At 39.3% G+C, this 23,268-nt stretch overlaps 1 protein-coding gene across 2 annotated transcripts; it reads left to right on the forward strand.

Moving 5' to 3' along the window:
* The first annotated feature begins 986 nt into the window (after positions 1-986).
* Positions 987-21,354, forward strand: LOC110966577 (proline-rich protein 5-like). 2 transcript variants are annotated; one of them, XM_051959206.1, is made up of 9 exons: positions 987-1,119; positions 4,726-4,908; positions 8,187-8,267; positions 9,514-9,620; positions 12,800-12,891; positions 12,966-13,106; positions 18,291-18,435; positions 18,559-18,873; positions 20,451-21,354. In XM_051959206.1, the coding sequence occupies exons 4-9, from the start codon at positions 9,584-9,586 to the stop codon at positions 20,801-20,803; spliced, it is 1,083 nt and encodes a 360-aa protein (XP_051815166.1). In that variant the 5' UTR covers positions 987-1,119; positions 4,726-4,908; positions 8,187-8,267; positions 9,514-9,583; the 3' UTR covers positions 20,804-21,354. The 2 variants fall into 2 exon arrangements, with proteins under 2 accessions (XP_051815166.1, XP_022071681.1); XM_022215989.2 differs by having other exon boundaries at positions 1,008-1,204.
* Positions 21,355-23,268: the final 1,914 nt, after the last annotated feature.

The following is a 23,268-nucleotide window of genomic DNA, read 5'->3' on the forward strand; positions in this document are numbered from 1 at the left end:
CTTTTTCTCTCATTGTGGCCGGTCTTTGGTCAACACAAAAGGTGGATCAAAGTGAAAAAACACTCACATCCACTCTCACACATTCCTGAATGACCTTCTTCATTCTTTCACTCATGAAAACATCCTCCTCTGTTTCATAATTAGACTCCAGCCTTTTCACTTTAAACTCTTCCTGTTGATTCACAGCCAACAACAAAACTTCCGTGTTGCATTCTTTAATTGAGACAATGAACAACGAGATACTTCTCTAGACATTGCTTGCAACACATTGTGTCTTTATATCCTATAAGTCTGCTTTACTTTCTGAATCATTCATTCTTTGGGAGAAAAGCTTTGACTGAAGTGTTGATTCAGCACAGCTCTGAACCCTCTTTTCTGAAAGAACTTGGAAACCCATCCTCACTTTGACCTGAACTCTGTGTGTTTGTGTGTCCTTGTGTGAGTGTCTCTGAGCTCAGGGCTCCTGTTTCCCACACTGACCTATTTATGTGGACTTGAACTCAGATCCAGGTTGACAGACGGACCAACAACATACACACACCGTCTCTCCTCTTACCTCTTTTATATGCCTTTGAGTTTCCATCCACTCCATTTCTCTGTTTTTCCTCTTTGTCAGTTCTTTTTCTTCTCTTTCTAGAGTCCATACTCATTAAAATCCACTTTATTTCAATCCTTTTCACATCAGCTGTTCATTAAAAGTGTAAAACAAAGAAGAAAAACAATATTTCCACAGCACAGTGCACGACAAAGCAGACAAAATTGCTGTGATAAACAAAGAAGTATTGAACAGTGATCAGTAAATTGGGTCATCATGTCATAACAGCTTGAATGTAGATTCTGTCTGTTCTGGGCCCCACACAGAGAGACAAGGGAGGAAGATGAAGTGAAATGCGTGTCACCTTTAAAGCCTTCCCTTTCCTCTTGGCTGCTCTTGAACCTCAAAGGGTTCCTTTGTTCGCCGGGCATAAAAGCTCGCAGGGTCACATGGTGGCCGACTGGCACAGACTGGCAAAGGGGAAGAAAGAAAGGCAGAGTGGGAGAAAGAAAAGTGGAAAGAGTAAAGGTGGGAGAATTTAAAAAGTGGAAGGAAGAAAACCAAAAGAAGAAGAAAGAAAATGGGTATGTGGAAGAGTGAGACAACATTCAAATCAGTGTGACACAGAGTCATGGAGTGGGGATATGTGGTTCCTTTTCAGTTAATAGAGTAAGTACGTAATGTGCTAGTGTTTGTGTGAAGAGATGATATGTTGTATATTTTAAAATGTTGCAGTATTTGCTCATTTAAAGACAGGTATATTTATACTTACCTACATGTATGTAGAAATCAAACACATTTAACGAGGACTGCAAATTTTGATTGACATGCAAATTCGTGATTAATTGATTGATTGTTTGGTTCATGAGGTATGAAGATGTAGTAAACATGTTTAATTCTATTTCCCAACATGCGCATATGCATTGAATTTACAGTCATTTAATTTACTACTTTGACCATATGAATTAAATCCAAAGCAATTCTTTCATTTCTTTGGACTGTCTTGCTGTTTGAAAGAAATCTGAACATTTATAGCATTTTTTCCCTCTTCTGACACCTCTTTCTTTTTCATCTTTGTCGTGTCACTGCACATTAAATCTCTTTTATTCACCGTTTTCTTTTTTCTGTATGTGTTTGTCATTTTCCTTTTTTTCATTCATCCCTTCCTTTTATAACATCCTTTGATCTTCTTATTATTCTGTTCTTTTGCTTCTTATCCCCACTCACTTGCTGTCTAGTTTTCTCTTCTTCCTATATGGTAATTAGGGTCCGAGCACCGAGGGTGCGAAGGACAGGCGGTGCCAGGGCACCGACTGTCCAAGGCACCAGCGGTGCCAAGGACCCTATTGAAACCCTAGGGTTTATTATTATTATTATTATTATTATTTTTTTTTTTTTCTCCCGTAAAGTAAATTGGCTTTTTGGCGGCCTTATCATACTCCAAAACGCGTGAAATTTGGCATGCACATCAGGACTGGCGAAAAATTTGATATTTTATGGGAGTTGCGCATGTGCGTGCCAAAATGGCTCTATAGCGCCACCTGCAAAGTTGAAAAAGTAGTCATTAGGCCAACTGCCACAATGTTTCATGTACAGCTACAATATTTGGTGGGCATATGCAGAACATCTGGACACACCAAAAAGTCAATTACAGCCACGCCCTAAACCCAACAGGAAGTCGGCCATCTTCAATTTGCTGTAAATTTTTCAAACTTAATCGCTCCTCGGGAAATGACTTGCCTTTTTGGCGGCCTTATCATGAACCAAAACGCGTGAAATTTGGCGTGCACATCAGGACTGGCGAAAAATTTGATATTTTATGGGAGTTGCGCATATGTGTGGAAAAATGGCTCTATAGCGCCACCTGCAAAATTGAAAAAGTGGTCATTAGGCCAACTTCCACAATGTTTTATTTACAGCTACAATATTTGGTGGGCATATGCACCACATCAGGACACACCAAAAAGTCAATCACAGCCACACCCTAAACCCAACAGGAAGTCGGCCATCTTGAATTTGCTGTACATTTGTCAAAATTTATAGCTCCTAGTGGATAAGTCTGAGAGAACTGAAATTTGGCCAGTACATGCACCAGACCTTTCTGATGAAAAGTTATCAAAAACTCAACCAGAAGCCAAAAGGTGTGGCCATGGCGGAGCCTCAAACAACTGATCCTTCGCCATGAAACAGGAATTGGTGTCTAATTCTTCTCAACATGCTCCAATCTGCCTGAAACTTTACATGTATGATGACAGTCCTGTCCTGATGTCATCCACATAGGGATATTCATTGACAGTCATAGCGCCACCTTGTGGTTTCAGGAAATAGACATCTTTTACACTTTCATGCCCTATTGTTACCCGGTTGATCATATTCACTTCAAATGCAGTGACAACAGCCTAAACACATTGATGATGCATCCCAGTGAAAATGGTGACTTGTCATCAAAGGGCGTGTCTGTGGCGGCCAAACCAATTTCGATGTTTCGCCATGAAAATTTAACGATTCATATCTCAGCTGAACAACATCCTATCTGCCTCAGACTTCACATGCTGGATACCAGGTCCAGTCTGAACACATCCACACTCATAAATTTTGAAAAAGTCATAGCGCCACCTGTTGGTAATAGTAAGTTTAAGGCCTTATATTTTCAGGTACAATGGCCCCAAACGTGGTGATATCATGCTGGAAATTGGTCAGTCGAGTCTTCACCTCTTGACAATCACACACTGTGAAGGGTGTGACAGTTCATGCAACGCTGTTGCCGTAGCAACCAAATATCGCCATGAAAAACAAAGCCCTTTCTGACAGGTTAGGAATACTCCAATGCTCACAAAAATTACCACACACATCACCATTGACCCAAGGAACAACACTGTATGCATCTCGGCACTGCACATGCTATAGCGCCCCCTACAGTATTTTTAACAAACAGCCCCCCCAGCACGTTTCACCTACATCCATGAAATTTGGGAGGCTTATAGAGCACATCAGGACGCACAAAAAAGCCTCTTGGAGCCATGTCCTAAACCCAACAGGAAGTCGGCCATCTTGGATTAATTGTGAGATTTTTGATGATTTTTCTCATTTTTGAGAGTTAATACCTCCTAGGGGATAATTCCAGGAGACCTGAAATTTTGTCAGTCCACACAGCAGGACTTGGTTTGGAAAAGTTATCAAAAGGTTAACCAGAAGCCAAATGGCGTGGCCATGGCGACCATTAGAGTTTTGATGCTTCGCCATGAAACAACAACTGCTGTATAACTCTCCTCTGCATGCTCCAATCTGCCTCAAACTTTCCATGTGTGATCACAATCCAATCCTGATCACATCTACAGGCCAACAGACACTCTCAGTTGCAGCGCCACCTGTTGGAGGGACAATAAATGCTGTATAACTGGCCTCTACATGATCAAATCAGCCTGAAACTTTTCATGAGTGATCAGAGTCCAGCCCTCATCACATCCACTGTTTGAAATACACTCTGAGTTACAGCGCCACCTGGTGGTGGATGGGCAGGAAATGCTGTATAACTAGTCTGAACATGCTCCAATCTGGCTGAAATTTTACGTGTGATTAAACTCTGGTCCAGATGTGATTCAGAGGCCAGCACACACTCTCAGTCACAGCGCCACCTGGTGGACGTGCATGGATTGGCCGACCAGCGTGGATGCGAGGACCCGTCCATCGCTGCTTGCAGCTTTAATTATGTTTTTTTCTCCTTCAGTTTGACAAGTTTCCTGATTTCAGCCCCAGTAAAAATCCCTGTTTCAAAAGCAGTATTGCACATCAGCTTGTGTAAACAGTACCATATGGCTAATAAAAAGTAATCACCCATTAATAAATGTTAATGCTGTCAACCATTAAAATCAGGAAAAATTACAGTGGTGTTTTTGCACAGCAGGTGATACTTTATTGTCTTCTTATATGAATTGTATGCTGATCTGCTTTAAGCTTCAATTTGTGTATTTATTTGTTCAGCTTCATCTTGGTACCTTTGTAAACTTGGATGGGTCAGCATGATGAAGATTATGGTCTGTGTAAAGTTATTTTTTTAAGTTTTTTGAAAAGTAGAGAAGAAAAATCCCTACACTTTTAAAAAATATAGTGCTGTCAAAAAGCCCTACTATGTCACTGAATAAACATTGGTGCTTATTACTGTTTTTTCTTTCTACCTTTTGGATTTCAAGGAGCCTCCACAGCAAACTGAGGTTGGGCACCGGCTCATCCTCCAGTCTGACTGACCTCTCGCAGGCAAAGAGCCCGACAGGAGGTGGGGAGAAGGGAGGATCAGCAGGGGGGCTGGCGGAGGACTGCAGCCGGGACAAAGGGACCCAGCAGAGGAGGGCCGGAGCCAACGCCACCTGGAACGGGTCAGTGTGGGAGAGACTGAGATGTGGGTTAATCCATACCTATCATCAGAGGCCTTCTGCTCGACCATCTCTGATTTACTGGAAGGTTTTCTTTTTATCGTAGCCTATGGATATTTAAAATCGTACATGCTTATTTTTTAAATATATGATTTACCTTTGAAGAAAAAAATTATTTTTTAAAAATTGCCCATCATCCCACTTTCAACATATTTTTTACACTTTCAAAATTGAGGCTGTGTTATCTGTGTAAAAAGTTAAAGTGTGAATACATTTATATTTGTATGCTCATGCATCACTTACATTTGGTACACATTGTATAACAGTTTTTATTAGTTACACCCCCTGTCAAAAGTTTTAAGACACTTTCTTATTCAAATAAATTAGAACCCGTCTCAAAACTTTTGACAGGGGGTGTATATTTGATGAACAATTTTGAGACTCCAGAACTCTGCTATGAACTAGGCTATGAAGTAAGATTGTTATTTTTGTGGTAGAACTTGCCCAACTTTTTCATTTTTGTGACTTAGGATTTCATATATACAAATATTTTGTATGTTTGATATTGTATTATTTTGGCATGTAGCTATGTGTGTTTCAGAAAATATCACATGTTGACTCATGCAGTATAATTTTTTGTTAAAGTGTGTTCAAAGATGGGACTTTTCATGATACCTTCAGTTTTTTCTTTTTCATATTTCAACTCCACCCATGGCCAGAGACTATTTAATCTACTTTTCCAATATTGGCGATTACAAATCAATGGCACGATGAGATATAATAGTGAAAAATCTCTTTCTCTTTAAAGCTTTCATCTTTAACAGCTGCTAAAATATTGTCATTCAAATACAGCTTGAGGCTTCAGAGCGTAAAAATGTGCTCAAAGTGGGTTGACAAGTAATTTAAATTTTTTTTTAATCTCAAAGTATTTGATATATCAAGCTAAAATGTTTTTATAATGGTCTATATATTATTCTATTAAAAAAAATCAGGCAAAAAAGAGAAGATCAAGCAGAAACTTTCATCATTTAAGATTGAATGACCATGTCATGTTCTTCATCACTCTTTTTATATAAAATAGTAGATCATACTGCTATTTTTACTGATTGTTAAATATACAACGTGTCTTACTCACATGAAACAAGTGTATATGTGCATTATTTTCCCTTTCTGGTGGTATAAACATGCCCAGCAGAAAGCTCTATTGGTGCTATTATTCATGTTATGAATAGGAACCTCAGCATCATCTCATTCTGTCTGTCCTCCCTCCGGGTCCATCACTGCTCCTCTTTATCCCTCACTCCTCTTTTCATTTCTTTCTGCCTCATAGATTCCTTTCTGCGTTGGTCCTCTCTCTCTTTTTTATGGTTGTTTTTGTGATTTTTCAGCTTTATTTCACACTGGATAGCATGAGATTAATGGAAATGGTTGGAGGACTATATGAACATAAGCTGGACTCAAACCTACAGTATTCCCCTTCTGAGCTTTTATGTTTTACTCTCTCTTACTACAGGGAACCTTTTAACTGTTGACCGTTATGTCAGGATTTGAGTAAAGCCGCTTGAGGATGTTTAGATGTTGACTGGTCCAAGCGGCTGCAAGAGACAACATTTACCTGCTAGTCTTCTGACATGACATCAAATGACACTTAAGTTGATCAGCCTTTCCTGTGATACTCTGAAGACTGCATGTGGTGAAAATCTATTTTGATTGTGTTCTGTGGTTGTTCTATAGTTGAAAGTGTAAACCAAAGCTGTGAAGATTTGGTTTATGATGTTTACTTATGCCATTCGTCAAGCCCCACTTCAGCTGTATGCCAGTTGAGCCATTCTGAATAACCGACTTCCTCACACTCCACCGGGTTTATTTACACTCTAAAGCTACTTCTGTTAACTCTAAAACGTCTCAGCAACTAACAAAACACACCAAATTTTGTGCCGTTGGCTGCAGCAGTGAACACACAAGTCTTCTGTCACTCCTAGCATCTGAGCAACTAGACACTAAGTGGACATCTATTATTTCTGATGGCAATGTCACCACAGCAATAACAAAAGGAGCAATCTTTGCAGTTTTTGAGCACACATTCAGGAAATATGTGACACTTTCATTAATTTTCTGAGAAGGGGATCATTAATATGGGACCTTTACAGCAAATATAAGAGAACAAAAAAGTAATATCAGTTCAATTCAATCTTTAATGTCACTGGCATAATAAATAGAACAACTAAATCTCATTTAAAGCTTTCATACACTGCACAGCAAATGATGTAATAAAGTGCAAAAATGGTGCAAGACTTTCCTCGAAGTCCCATAAACACCCACTGTGTAAAATTAGCACAATATACACAATAATAAACATAAATGATTCAGTGCAGGTACAAACGTAATAAGCAGTAAAAGTAATACTGTAGCATATAGATGGCATATCAACACACAGAGGGAACGTACAGACTGTTATTTGAGTGATGTTTTGATTAATGCAACAATGCAAAGTCCAGTTCACAGGATACAGCTGTGGGCCAGTGTGGTGGTTTGGGCTCGTGTAGACCTGTACCTTCTACCTGAGGGCAGTAGGTGAAACAGGTGATGTGCCGGGTGGTGCCGATCATGCATGATGTTGTGCGCTGTCTGGAAGAGTAGACTGAGCTTCTAAAAAAACAAAAACTGTACCCGATTTAAACTTTCCTTGTGCATCAATACGCCACTCTCAGTACTGCTGTTGCGGTTTTAACACTCCCTGGAGGTCCTGTTATGTAAACATGTCCCGCACCAGCTGCGATTTGATCTCTTCTGCTGACATAAAATCGTGACCTCTCAACTTGGAATTCATTTTAGGGAAGAGGAAGAAGTCCAAGCGAGCCAAGTCTTGTGAGTTGGGTGGTTGGGGAGCAATGTTTGTGTTGTTGTGACCAACAAAAACATGCGTCATTGCTGTGTATCACTAGGAGCAAATTAAACACCTGCATGCCATCATGCCACAGTTTAGGTCATTTGTGCCGAATGTTCTCACTGAAACATCTCAGGTTATTACAACAGAACTCTGCCATAAAAAAAAATCACAAACGTGTACCTGACCTTACTTACAAAACCATGCGTAACACAGGTAGCATCATGGCATGCAGCATCCTGACTAGCGACAGTTACTGCTCACACATGTTGAATGCATGTGACCATCAATCTCTCTGCAACAGGAACACAACTTTTCCTCTGTTTAGAGCGTTCAGTGTCAGACAATTTGCATGTCTCTCTTTCTGAATGCTTTCTCATCTGTTTATTTGCAGCATCCACAATGCAGTGATCTCAGTTTTCCAGAGGAAGGATCTGGGAGAAAATGAACTCTACACTCTGAATGAAGGTGTCAGGTTAGCTCCCAGTCAGTCGTCTTTGGATTTTTATGACTCTTGCTGAGTTTTTGAAAGACATGCTGATTTTTTTAGCCTGAGCTGGTGTGTATTTTTGGATATTTGACTAAAATATAGCATCTGCTGTGCAGTTTCCCCTCTTTCCTTGCTGTAGTGACAAACTCTCACACCCAGTTTCAGCAAGCTAAATTTAATCTTCGCTCAAGTCCAAACATTGACACATGCTCGGTAACAGTTATTGTTGTTGCCTTGCTCTCAGCTGCATCATGGGTAATGCTTTTCCCCTGCTTCTCTTTACTGTTCATTGTCCACTGAATCATAAATATCTGTAAATTGTTTGAAGGGGAAATGACAGGTCAAGGTTACAGAGGGGTCACTGCTGTGTGTTTTGTATTTAATTTCAGTGTAGCTGAAGGCAGTGCGCTCAAAACTGACTCACTGTGTGGTGTAAACACCACACCAACATACTGTATAGACATGCACACTGTAGACATCATACACATACATGTATTTGGTGCAACAGTGATGGTTGTTATTCATGTAGGATGCTGGTCTGACATGGCCTGAGGGTGTGAATGTGCTCAAGCTGTTGGATCTACAAGAATAAACGCTTCACATCACATACAAATGCAGCACTAGTTATGACTCTGTTGTGTACACAGAATGAGACCAGCAGACTTTTTTAATTTAGATTTTTAATGTCTTAAAGAATGCATTGTTTGCTTAGTAATACCAGAAAAAGTAAAAGTTAGTGTTTTCTCTTTCCAGCAACATAAAAGTCTTGCTAATCTAGTTTATCAGTGAAAAATCTGGCTGTTCAGCTTTTGTTTTCATAGCGAATGACATCTTTTCTCATTTCCTGAGCCTGCTGCTGTTTAAACACTGCAGTTTGCATAATAATCTCATCACACCTGTTCGTTTTTTGCAAGATATCACTGATGATGTGTTACAGTGTGTGTATAAACACTACCATTCAAAGGTTTGGGGTCACTTGGAAATGTCCTCATTTTTAAAGGAAAGGCATTTTTTTCAGTGAAGATAACTTTAAGTGAATCAAAAAATTGTGTTAGCTAATGGTGTTGAAAGGCTAATTGATGATTAGAAAACCCTTGTGCAGTTATGTTAGCACATGAATAAAAGTGTGAGTTTTCACAGAAAACATGAAATTGTTTGAGTGACCCCAAACTTTTGAACGGGAGTGTATGTGCTGTCTCTTCATGCTGTGTAACTTACATGTATCTTACAGGCAGCTGCTGAAGACAGAGTTGGGCTCCTTCTTTACTGAGTACCTTCAGAACCAGCTGCTCACTAAAGGCATGGTTATACTGAGAGACAAGATCCGTTACTACGAAGGTAAAAAAAAATGATCTATGTACATACATAAGCACTAACTGAGGGGGTGTGAATACAGGCTATGAACACTGAATCCTGATTTTTAAAATAAATTATCTATGGTTATGGTAAAGGTGCATTTAATACATGAAGAGAAAATTCTCAATATTTTCCCTTGTTCCCTCACCTTCTCTCAAACCTCACACATATTTTGAACATCATCATCATAAAAAATATTTTAACTACCAGCTTAAAATAGAGAGAAATAAAGGAAGGGCAAAAACAGAACAAAAACAACTTCTCCATTTACTTACAATTCTGGTGTCATTTGGCTGAATTTACATAGAAAATCTAAAAATAAGTAGACATTTCTGATTACATCTTATGTTTTATTAAGGAAACATGGAAGTCACAGTCTCCAATCTATGGATACTCTGCAATTTGTCAGCCCCAAACTACGATCTGAACTGGGCAAGAAAGCGTTTAGGTTTTCTGCACCTAATGCTTGGAATAAACTTCAACCTCAAGCCCTTGTTACGCTGAAATAGTTTAAAGTTCAGGTGAAATCATTACTGTCTGCCTTGACTGTGTGCAAGCATTATGTGTGTGCAAGTTTTTATCTGCTGTTTATTGTTTTTATTGTGACTATGTTGGCCAGATCTCCCTTGTAAAAGAGATCTTTGATCTCGATGGGGCTGACCTGGTTACATAAGTGTTCAATAAAATTAAAGGCTGACACAAATATGTATTGACTGGAAGGAAGAGGTTGTAGTTTGTTATAAGAGGTTGAGTCACCTGTTGAAGCTCCTCAAAGAAATTGTATATTCTCTAGTTTAATGGAAAAATTAAAGTTTCTTCTGTATTTCCAGAGAAGCAAATTTGTACAACACATGAAATAGGTCCTTTGATGAGCCCAGACTTTACTCTGTTATTAACTAACGGTACCTTCTAGGGTTGAATGAGTGCCAGTGATTCATTTCAGGGGAACTCCAAGATCTTGATGTGGCACAAGTCGAGTCTCAGATGCGTCTAACGCTGAAACCTAATGACTGGCTGGTACTGCAGAAGCAGAGTTAACCTTGTTAGTTAGCTATTAGCTCGAACTGTGAGAACTTGGCCTTATCTGTTCACTGTCACTTCTGGCAAAGGACATCTTTCTGCAAAACACAACACACACACACACACACACACACACACACACACACACACACACACACACACACACACACACACACACACACACACACACACACACACACGTGCACACTCACACACATGTGCACACTCACAGAGGAGAGGTGAGAGCAACTGATAACGAAATTATTTTGTTCTCTCTGTTGTGGTACATGTGTGACCTTTATGTGAAATGATAAAACACACACGCACACACACATGCAGACCCACAGATTTTTAGCACTGTCGTCACAAAAACCAGACAGGAAGCGATCCTTTACGTCAGTCACACATCCAGTTAGTGCGACATTTGAGATAAGATAAACCACAGCGGCTCAAAGACTCATTGTTCTGGCTTAATCAATAGTAGGTGGTGTATGATTCTGTTTGTGTGTGTGTGTGTGTGTTAAATATGTTTGCACAGAGGTTATCTTCAAAGTAAGTGTCAGAAATATGTGGTCATTTGAGAACTAACACCAGTAAGTCTGTTGTTTGTGTGTTATAAACAAAGACAGGTTAACCCTCTGAACCTCAAACAATTTGTTGACATTTCTTGCTGCTGTTGCATTTTACTCACTGTGGACTCAGTTTTCTTTGTAATGTGAGGTTCTGTACCTCTATGGAAGCAGCACAACCATGACTAGAAGAGAGAGAAATCTATGAAATGTCTTTTGTGTTGTACCATATAGTTATAATGACATGAATCACAAAGAAAAGAAAAATGAAAGGTGAATTACTTTATTTGCTTTGCAAATATTGAAAAAACCTCTACAGTTGCAAACTTTTTGCCAAGTGCCCACAGGTGTTACAAATACTGGAAAAAGATGGTGACTCTAAATAATGCAGATATTTTTACTCACATTTTGAATTTGTTTCCACGCTTGTCCACTCTCTGCTCTGGCCTGCAGTTCAGCCGAATAATGACTATTTTTTTGTCCTGTAATTGTTGGTTGCAGCTCAGTTACTAATGACTTCACTGTTGTGCCAAGGAGTGGAGAATGTTTTATTTTTTACAGAATGTGGTCAATACAAACAATTTATTTTTGAGAAGTTTTTGAAATGACACATGCACAGATAAAATAAAGTGATTTACATGGAAATTGTATTTTTTTAGGCTGAGATTTGGTAAATTATTTTTTTAAGAAACATCAAATCACAGATGAGTAGTTCAGTGATTGCTGGAAAGTTGAAAAATCCAATTAGGCTCTCTGTTATTAAACATGCCTTTCGAACCTGCTGGTGTGTTTTTCTGTTCAGAGGTTTAATGACTAAAAGTAGTATTGATAAGATCACTGAGAATGCTTTAAAAGTGTCACATAGTAACAAACACAAAGAGAGTTCTTAACTGATTGTGCAATTTTTCTTGGTTACAAATTGTTTTTTGGTCTCTCTTAGCTCACTGCATTTGATTTAGAGCCCATACGTTCTGTTCTTGTAGTCATTCATCAGGAGGTAAAACCATAGAATGGAGTAAAAAGTTAACTTTAAGAAAAGTCAGATCTGATGATTTAGCTTGTTATAAAGTCGCCTTGTCCCCAAGTGGCCAAAAATCAATTAATCTAGCCGCAAGAATTTTGTATTGAGCCTTTTCAACAGTTTTAGTCCTGATTATTAAATGTTAATGGATGCCATGACTGATTTTGCTCTTTTGATGGATTTGAGCTTTCTGAATTTGCAACCTAAATACCTCAGAAGCTGTGTTTTCTAGATTTCCACTGCAGGAAAACACAGAAAATTGTGCTGTACGTATCCGAAAAAGTGGTGTGAATAACCAACATTCCAGTTTACATAGGGCCAACATTTGGTCAAATGTGTTCGCTAATTGACATCAGTGTGTTTACTTTCTAAATTGCAGCCTCTATCATGCCCCTCTTCACAGACATGTTAGATTTTCATGGAATTCTAACAATGTGTTTGTCCCACAAGTACAGTTTAATCTCTCGTTGACTGCAAACACTCGACAGTCATGTTGTTGTAATCTCTCTGACCTTCCTGATTAGCTGATTATCTTCCTGCTTGTATCACAGGTCAGAAGTTATTGGACTCTCTGGCAGAAACGTGGGACTTCTTCTTCTGTGATGTTCTGTCCATGCTGCAGGCCATCTTCTACCCTGTACAGGTAAACATACAGACCGGCTAGTGTTTCAAATACAAAGCTGCGTTTTGTTGACATATTTGTGTTTGTGTCTTAAGGGAAAGGAGCCGTCAGTGCGTCAGTTGGCTCTCCTCCACTTCAGAAACATCATCACCCTTAACTTGAAACTAGATGAAGCTTTGTCTCGACCCCGAGCCAGAGTTCCTCCCTCCATCATACAGATGCTGCTAATACTACAGGTACAATTACACTTTCTTTCCAGATTCTCTCTCTCATGCACCCTTTAACACACGGCATGCACAAACATCCATGACTGATGCGGGGTTACGGAAGAGGGTAAACGACAACAGATGGGGAAAAGAGGAACGCAGGGTGGAGGAAGACATTGAGACTTTTCTTGCAAAGGGATTCTCACAGGAAGTAATCTCAGTGTGAACACAGTGAACAGTTGTCTTCCCATGACCACTCTGCACCCTCTTTGTTTGTCTATGTGAATTATCCGTGTTTACTCTGTCATTTAGGGCCATGACATCCTCACAAGGCCAAAAAAAGTTAGCAAGTTATAATAAGAACTTTTTACTGGCTAAGAGCTAATTTTCTTAATGTCCATTTAGAGTTGAGGGTGAAGTTTTCTTTTGTAAAACCTGGTTTATTTTTGGACTTTATGAAGTGTTGCAAAGGCATTATTTAATAGAAATTAAGTCATGAACTTTAATATGTTTAATGTTTCTACCATAGTTGATGTAAGATATTACATACACTACTGCTCAAAAGTTTGGGGTCACTTGGAAATCCATATTTTTGAAAGAAAAGCGTTTTTTTTTTCAAAGAAGACAACATACAATTCATCAGAAATCCAGTCTAGACATTAATGTGGTAAATAACTATTCTAGCAGGAAATGGCTGATTTTTAATAGAATATCTCCATAGGGGTACAGAGGAACATTTCCAGCAACCATCACTCCTGTGTTCTAATGCTACATTATGTTAGCTAATGGTGTTGAGAGGCTAACTGATGATTAGAAAACTCTTCTGCAGTTATGTTTGCACATGAATAAAAGTGTGAGTTTTCATGGAAAATATGAAACTGTCTGAGTGACTCCCAAACTTTTGAATGGTAGTGTATATTCTATTGTAACTAAATAGTCACTTAGTTGTGGTCTTGAAATGTGGCTGCATGCTATTTTTACTTTTTGAAGATCTGTTTGCTTTTGGAAATTGTAGCACTTCTTTCCTTTGTTCCAGCTACAACTGCAGACGTTTTTCTGTAAAGTGCATGTAAGATCTTCTAGTTTCCCAAGTTTGCCTGGAAAATACTTTATAGCAGCAAAGATTGAGGCGGCTGGAGGAACTATATGAGCCCTAAGTTCTCTTGAAACTGCCACTGAATGTGTTTTATCTAATCTCTGCTTTTTCTGCATAGTTTAATACCAGTGTAGTTTTACCACCCTGTAAAAGACATTCAAAGGAAAAAATATAGAGGGGGAAAACCCTCTTTGTTGAACTGCTTATTAACATGCAGACGTACAGCTGGTGTCAGCGAATGATAAGTTAAAAGGTTTGGAACAAACCCATCTAGTTCTCAGAGGCAGAATGTCTTGTTTCTGAATAGATAATGAGAATACCATGGAACTGTGGTTTTCTTGAGTATGAAGTGTTGATCAAGGTGTAATGCAGATATTTAGGTCTGGTGAAAGTAATGAAAGCTCCGAAACTAGGTGTTTAAATTCTTTGGATGTCTTAAAAAAGACGAACTGAAAACAGATAATAAAATAACAATTAATGCAATTTCTGAATAACTAATAAACTTTTTTTCCCCAGACATTTAAAAACTAGACCTTATGCGAGCTCTTTTATTATCATTTAGAACCAAACCCATGAACACTAGCGTTTAGGGAACAACTAATATGGGCTGTTTTTTAAATAGGGCTGATAACGATGGCAATAATTGTTGATCAAGAGAGACTAGTAACCAATATTGGGAGCTGATATACATTAAATGGTATGTTTTAATAGGATGTAATAGCAGGGAACCTGTCATTCTTAACCAAGATTATTCATTCAGAAGGGAGACTGTAATTAAATATGTCAAATAGAAACAACAGTGATTACATTAGGACACTCTCCTCTGTTTATGTGGGATAAACTGAGATTGATCAGTTTGTCTGATGCTGTTCTTCTCTATTTTCTTTAGATTTCACTTTTCTTTCACATTTATAACCCACTAAAGTCCATATCTTATATAATTATTAATTACTGATTGAGTATTGACTCTATTTCAGGGTCATCTGTAGCGTAGCCTTAGCCTCTGTGAGATTAGCTAGTTTCCTGGTTTGTGACAATAACTTCTGTTTCTCATTGAGATTTTGTCTCTGCAGTCTCTGCTTGAGAGACGTTTCTGAGACTGCAGAGCGACAACAGACAGAGAGAGGTGAAGTATTTAATTTATCAATCGCCGGTCATTAAAATACCAGTACTGATATTCGGATAAATGCCAGATATCGGCCACAATGATAAGCCAGGCAGATAATTGATTTATCCCTACTAGCTTCCTTTAGATACCCCAGCTGATAAAATGTATTTTCTATGAGCCTCTGAGATGTTTTAGCAGGACATCCAAATGTTTTTAGATTTTTTTTTTGACATAACCTGCCCAGGTTTATGGATGACTTGAGAGGAAATCAGTTTATGTTTAAATTTTTCAGCACTGACTACTTTCCAAGGGATCATTTGTTTTTTGCTTAGCATTTTACCAACCTTTATCTCCAGATCAGTCTCTGTGGACTAATCAAAGATTGTCCATCCTGCTCGCCTGCCAGGTGAAACACAATCCTGGAGAGCAGCGAAGCTCTGACCTCATATCACATGACAGAACGTATCACCGGGTCCAGCAGTGAATGGGAGAAAATTAAATGTGCTCTCAACTGTGCCTGGGTTCATGCACTGTGAGTCTCTGAGAGTGTGTCTGGTTCTCTTTGTGTTTGGACGTCGTTGTGGCGGCTCATTGACCCAAATCTGCTCAGATTCAGACATAGAGAGTGACACAAAAACAGAGGTATGGCTGAAAAGACACAAACTTAGAATGCATAATATATATATTCCCTTGTGCATCCACTGTGTCAGATGCACTGCAATGTAATTTTTATTGATCGGTCTGTTTGCCTGCAATTGAAAGGAACCTAAAGTAGAGAAAGACAAAAAGAAAACCAGGTGGAATCAAAGGTATGAAAGGAAGCAGAAAAGTAGGGCAGCTAAAACAAAGGTTGAGCGCATTCAGCACTGAATATGTGTTCTGTTTCTGCTACTTCCCGTTTCATCTGTTAGTAATTTCCCTTTCGTTCTGTTAAAATGCTGTGACGCCAGTTCACTGAAGCCTGTTCTATTTATGTGGTTAGGTTCTGTGCTGTGGTTTTCATGCATGGGATCCATGATTCAGAGTACTGAAACTTCATTGATCTCTTCTTTATTTCAAGATGCTGGACTGAGGTGAGGGTCCATATGTGTTTCACCCGAGAAAATTTCCTTGACAAAATTGTGGAAGCGATTCTGAACTGAGTCTAGCCACTGAAAGTATTTTGTTTTCACATGTAATGAGCAGAAAGACAGAGGCTGGACCTTTAAAACAGCAAAGTACTCACTGTTAAAGAGGCTCTAATCACTGTTTTTATGTGAACAATGACGTCAAATAACTGTGTTATTTGAACGGCGTCACTCACAGTGAATCTGCTGAAAACTACAACTTAATTCTACAGCTTTCTTCCGCTCTATACGTCTTTAAGCTCATTGTTTTGGCTCACTCTTATCAAGATCATGTCCTGGTGAAGTAAGCAGCTGTTTTCAGACACAAAGGCCCTTAAAGTCTTTGTTGCACTACTTGCCCAGCACCAGATGGCAGCCAGACACAGTTAATGACTAGCTGGTGCAACTAGTGGAGCAATTAGCTGCTAAAGAGCCAGATGTTTCTTGCAAAATCTGGTGGAGGCACAATGCTAATGTTGCTTAGTGTTTCCTGGATGGATAAATAGCAGTTTGTGACCATATTAGGTTTATACGATTAAACTGTGACTTGTAATTTGTTACAATATTGACAAGTTGGTAAAAAATGAATTGATGCAGGTTTAAAGAAAAGTTTTTTACCTTGTTAAATTGTCCATAGAGTGTTGTGATGTCGTGGCATTTCTATCTTGAAACAGATAGCAGGCTCAAAAACACAAATTCACACTTTCAAGATTTCATATCTAAAAAAAACCTAAGAAACCAATCCAACTTGTGGTGTGGGGATTTCCCTATATATATATTTTTGCTTCAGAACTGGTTCACAGCGTGAACATGGCAAAATTACTCTAATATTACAAGTTGCAAGTGTGTAATACAAAGTAGTTTTATTGTGTTTGAGCAGCGTTGCAGGTGAGCTGGTGTGCTAAAGGCACATCCAAGCCAATTTAAGTTATAGGACAATATTGTTCTCATTGGAGGAAGAACTTCTAAATATGTAACTTTGATACACAGAGATGATTTTTTGGGGTTGAAATCAATAACAAGAGACAGGCTTGAAAATCCAATCGGAGACCCAAAGCTATGTTATATATAATTTTTTTGTATAACCCATTATTCAACATTAGCTTATTTGAGTAATACGCTTTATTTCCTTCCTTTTTCTGGTCATTCGGTTTTTGTGTATTTACTTGCAATGCATGAGAGAAAGACGAAAACCTGACATGATACAACAAGGACTTGTTACACCTGATAACTGAAGGAAACTTACTGAGTTCTTCTTAGGTAGCAGAATTTATTTTTTTGTGGGCTGTGTTGCTCCTTCCACTTTTTATACCAGGAAATTAAGTTCCAGTTTGTAAGAGGATGTGCTTCGTTTTCAGAAAGTTTTCACTTCTCTGACAATGGCCTTGTTTTCACAGTGGAGCACATTATAAAGTTTAATCCAAGGATGACATAATGCTGGCATTTATATTCTTTACAGTGGATTACTGCATTACAGCTGTATCCTTTGTTGTCTTTCTCCGTCTGTGTATGTAAAATAAACCAGTCAAATGAGTTTATTTTTTGTCCGTCTACTCTAAACTGAAAAATGCTGTCGATGTGTCTCTTATCTCTTACATGTCTATACAAGTCTAGGATTGATACCAAACTCACTCAACACTTTATTGTTGCTGTCTTTTGGCTGAGTCTATACAAACATAGCATCTGCTGTTGTGATACTGAAACGCCGCTCTGTTTTAAACTAAATTCTTATCAGAAAAGCTTCCCTCTACTCACAGTCTCTGGCAGAATGTTTGATAAGATCACAGAAAGCCAGATTGAGCTCTTTCTGCCTTTCTTTTTCGTGGCTTTTAAAGTTTCCATTATTAAGGGCCAATCAGCAGCAATTACCACTGTTTGTGTGCGTGTTTGTGTCTTTGATCCAGGGCGTCCATGAATCTAAAGGCGTAACAGATGACTACCTGCGTCTGGAGTCTCTCATCCAGAAGGTGGTCTCTCCCTACCTCGGGACTCATGGCTTGTATTCCAGAGATGGATCCTCCAACCTGCACTGCTCTTCCTGCCTGTTAGGTGTTTGTTCGTGTAAATATGTGCAGAAATACCTTTTCAGACAGCTTCTATATGACACAAGTTTCATGTACTGCTGGTTTTTCCGTGTTCTGTGACACCAAAATTTTCCCTCGCTCTCTGTAGAAAAGCGGTTGCAGCGTTCATTGTATGCCAAACCAGGCAACTCTACCACCACCAAGAATCCAGTGGTCCGTTCTAAGAGCTACAACGTTCCCATGCTGACCCCCGTAGTGGAGTACGACATAGACTTGTCCACAGGAGGCGGCACAGGCATCAGACGACACTCCGTCTCTGAGATGACGTCTTGTGTGGAGGAAAGCAGCCCTATGGCCAAATCCACCACCAGTGCCACAGATAACACCAGTACCAACAGTAACACCAGCGCGTCCAGCCTCGCCAACCACTCCCCAGCCTCCACTGCCTCTGCTGCACTTTCAGGTAGAACTACATGAGTAACATGAAATATAACAGGCCTCCTGCAACTTTCAAGACTGTAATAAAGACAAACAGATGCTTTGGATGACTTTTTAAATGTTTTGTGTCTTACTGAACTTCACTTTTTTTTGTACTTTTAAAGCTCTTAAAAGTCTGTGTGGGTTTTGATGTAGAAGTGGAAAATGTTATAGTTGTAAATCTATTGTTCATTGTTGTAAAATACAGAATTAGAACTTAAAGAGACAGTAAGGTGCTATTTTCTTTAAAAAGCAAAGCACATCCAGTTGATTCTAAGTTACTAGAGATCTTCTTGAGTGAATCAAAGGTCTTTTAAATTACATAAAGATTAAACGATCGCATATTTCTCAATCTCTCATGATGCATAAACTGGCTTTTTAAGATAAATCACTGTGTGTTGTTTAGCAAGTACTTTTGTTTAATGAAATTAAACTGACAGAGATGAGACGTTTCATATTGGTACTTGTGTAAATCCTCCAATGGCACATCTCATTCAACTAACAGACGCAAATTACTTTTAACTGGCGAGGTTATCCAAAGAAACTTTGACTGTCTGTGGTTGATGTTTTTTCATTAGATGCTTCTTCTCTAAAAGTAGAATCTATCCTTTAACCCTCTGTACCCCAAGCAGCTCCTGGGTGTTTTTCTACTCCTATAACATTTTTACTGTGTGCGAGCTCATTTTCCTGCAACATAAAGTCTTGCACCTCTATGCAAACAGAAGTACAGAGAATCCAAAATTGATAACATAAAATTGATTACTTATTTTACAAAATTTGGAAAAACCTGGAATTAACATGTACAACATTTTTCCAAGTGAGAAAAATGTGATTACACATGTTATAGATATTTGCTGCTTACATTTTGAATTTGTTTTCCCACTGCCTGCAGTTAATCTGAAAAGTTCCTGATTTTTTGCCAATTGATCATCATTTTGATCAAGTTGTTAATGAGTTCCCAGTTGGGTCAAGAAGTGAAGAACTTTCTTTCTTTTGTTAAACAGAATCTGGTTATGGCAAACAAATGAAAATCAAGAAAAAAGTAAAAAATCTGGTTCAGTCCCAATCCATTGAGTTCTCTTCGCATTGCACATTTAGAAATGCTCCTGCTTTCACTATTAAACATAGCGGTAACTTCTACTATCGATTTCCTGTGATCATCTAAGATTTTGTTCCAACCACATTTGTTCCCCGAAGATGATGGTTCACCACTATCCTTCCAGGTTTTAATAATGCGTCGGACAGATCTTAGCCTGATTTCAGTAGTTTCAGAAACCTCCTTAGTTGTTTTCTTTGCTTGATGCAGGCCAATAATGTGATCTTTCTGAGACAGATTAACATTTCCAGTGACCACAGGATATGTCGTCCAACATGGTTGTTAAAGAAATAAGACTCTTACCCATTTGCTGAGTTAAATCTAAGTGGCAACTTTTTTTGGACAGGCACTGTATCTGTTAGCTGTTAACCTCCAATGCACTAATTGACAGGCAAGCCACTCAAAAAGTGTGACAAAACCTTCCGATCAAACAAATGCGCTCTAACAGCAAACTGTTTTCTTCACAGACACTGTAATCTCCAGTCAGGACCCTCAACCCAGAGACACTGACAGTCCTGACCCTCCTCACGCTCACCAGCCACAGCATCACTCCCCCTGCATCCTCCCTGAACCTTCCCCAGGTGAGGACACACGCTGCACTGGCTCGCTGATGTCTGACTCCCCCTCGTCGTCCAAGGTGCTGACTCAGGACACGAGCTCCGGTCCCAGTCCGTCGTCCAGTCCAGAGATCGCGATGGGCCACGTCACGGAGTCTCTGGACTCTGAGCCTGAGCACGACGGCATCTTTCTGGACTTCTCACGCCGTTGTTCTGGAGGCTCGACGCACAGCAGAGACAGCAGCAGGCAGAGTGTGGCGTGACGCTCACGTTCATCGAAGGAACTTTGCTCGTATGATGCAGGGACGTGAGCAAACAATGCTGAGCCGTGACTGACATTTACACCCGATGCCACCTCCGGTCATCTTTTGGAGATCAACAGGGATTCTTTCAAACTGAATTATTTTTCTACATCAACGTCATTTTCTATCACTAAAAACAGGTCTAATTTCATTGTAGACCCCCAGCTGGACAAGGATACAAACACATCAGTCACTTGACTCTCAAACTGAACTTGCACTAATAGAATTAGTCGGCAGAAGTAGACAAGGGTGCTTGTCTTGTCGACTTAAATCTCTCCACGGTGATTTTACACTGTTATTTCTTATTAATGAACACTGGAAAAACACATAAAACATGAGACAGGAGCGCAAGACGTTTTTCCACGGTCAGATATTACTTTAGGACCAGGGCTGTTGAAAAGCTTGGGCTGTCAAATTCAAACTTTTAACTTTTCATATGTAAAAGAAAACTATTCATTCATGCACCTCAACATGTTTTATGAATTGATCATTAAAATATTAATTTAAATTTTGCAAGTTGTCTCCAGTTGAATTGAAATCTTAATCTGGTTCCTGCATCTTGCTTGTCTTTATCTTTATACATCCAAGTTACATACGTTGAGCGCCGGTATTTCTACAGCAGATCATTGGATCTCAGTTATCTTACATTTTAGGCCTCTTCTACATAGGATTGGTGACAAATTTTACGTGTAGCTGTTTTCTGCTGTTTAGATACTTCAACACATCCATTTTGCCTCCATCACCTCCATCAAAGAGGTTATGCTTTCAGCACCATTTGTCTGTTGGTCTTTCAGCTGGATTATGCAAAAAACTACCTGGCTGATATTCATGATCGTTGAGTAGAGGTGGAGTGTGACCACAGAAAGAGCCCATTAAATTGTGGTGTTTTCAGATGTAGAGATTCGAGATGTCTCGGATCTCTCCAACAGGGTTTTCTAGCTCCTCCTAGGGGATGAAATCTGGTTCTACTCTGGAGTCTTCTGTGCTCAGAAAACCTCCAGAAGAAGTTGTGCAGGAAGGATCCTAATCAGATCCTGAAACACTTCTGCTGGCTTCTTTAGACACGAAGGAGCAGCGACTCTACTTCAAACTCCCTCCAGTTGTCCGAGCTCCTCATCCGAACTCCGAAAGGTGAGTCCTGCCACCCTACAGAGGAACCTCATTTCAGCTGTTTGTATCTGCGTTGTCATTGTTTCAGTCACTACCCAGAGCTGATGATCACAGACAGGAATGTAGAGTGACACGTAAAATCGAGAGCTTTGCCTTCCAGCTCGCCTTCCTCTTCACCACAACTGTCCAGTACAACACTCGCACCACTGCTGGTGCTGCACCGATCCGTCTGTCCATCTCACACTGGATTTTATCTTTTACAAACGTCACAGACACGATCTCCAACCCAAGCCTCACAAAACTTATATTGATCTCTGCTGTTCTGATCTTTTGTCAGAGCCAATTGAAATGTTACTGAAATGTAAATGGAGTCTTGTTTAGATCGATCAAAATCAAACTTGGTACATACACTCAGGACCGAAGCACAAACCATTCTGTTGCATTTGACCATGAGGAGGGGGGTGCAAAAAGCAAAAATGTGTTTTGCCCCTAATTTGGCACACTTGTTGACAATTAGCCTCGGTGAAAGTCAGCACTGCCCAAATGTTTCCCTAGTTCTTATAGTTTTTAACTTTAGCCTCTAACTCAAGATTTGTGTAAAAAAATCATAGTATGAGTTGTAGCTACTTTCTTAAACATGGGTCAGTTCTGAAAATGGAAGTTTTTAAACAAAAGCTAGTTGACTCTTTCACAGTCTACTCAGCCACCGTCCTCCTTCCAGTCATTTCTTTGGTATCCTTCTTTTATCATTTTCAAACTTATTCCTTCCACTTTCTGTAAAATCAAAATTGTCACTAAAACGTGTCTCTTTTCCATCACATACGATGTGAGACTCAGTGACTCAGTCAGAAACAGGGAACTTTTCCTTGAGAAAATGGGTTTAGTGAAAGTCTGAGTTGCTTGTGCCGACAAAGTCCCCTTTGAAACCCAGAGGAAATATTTAATATTAGTCAAAGACAACAGTTTCTGTGAAACATGCAGAACTTCTTCCACTGCTGATTCTCAGACTTGTGTTGTGTCAAACCACAGACTAACATGTATCCTGGTGTGTTTGCATCTACTTGAAATAGCAGAAAACGTGTGAAGACTCTGTCATGCGGCTGCAGTCGTCTAAAGAGGACAAATAAACTTTGAAGTGAGTTTTCCTTGTTTACACTTCTGAGAGAAAGTTAGACAACAAAATGCGTCCTGTTTCTGCACAGAAGTAGACTTTAAACAATCTGATGTGCTGGTGAATGATGGACACAATTTAAAGTTTCTAAACAATTAGAAATGTGGAGTTCTAATGTTTGAACAACATCCTCTGTTCACTGATT

This window comes from Acanthochromis polyacanthus, chromosome 1, assembly GCF_021347895.1.
Source record: "Acanthochromis polyacanthus isolate Apoly-LR-REF ecotype Palm Island chromosome 1, KAUST_Apoly_ChrSc, whole genome shotgun sequence".
In the NCBI taxonomy this organism is placed as follows: domain Eukaryota; kingdom Metazoa; phylum Chordata; class Actinopteri; family Pomacentridae; genus Acanthochromis; species Acanthochromis polyacanthus.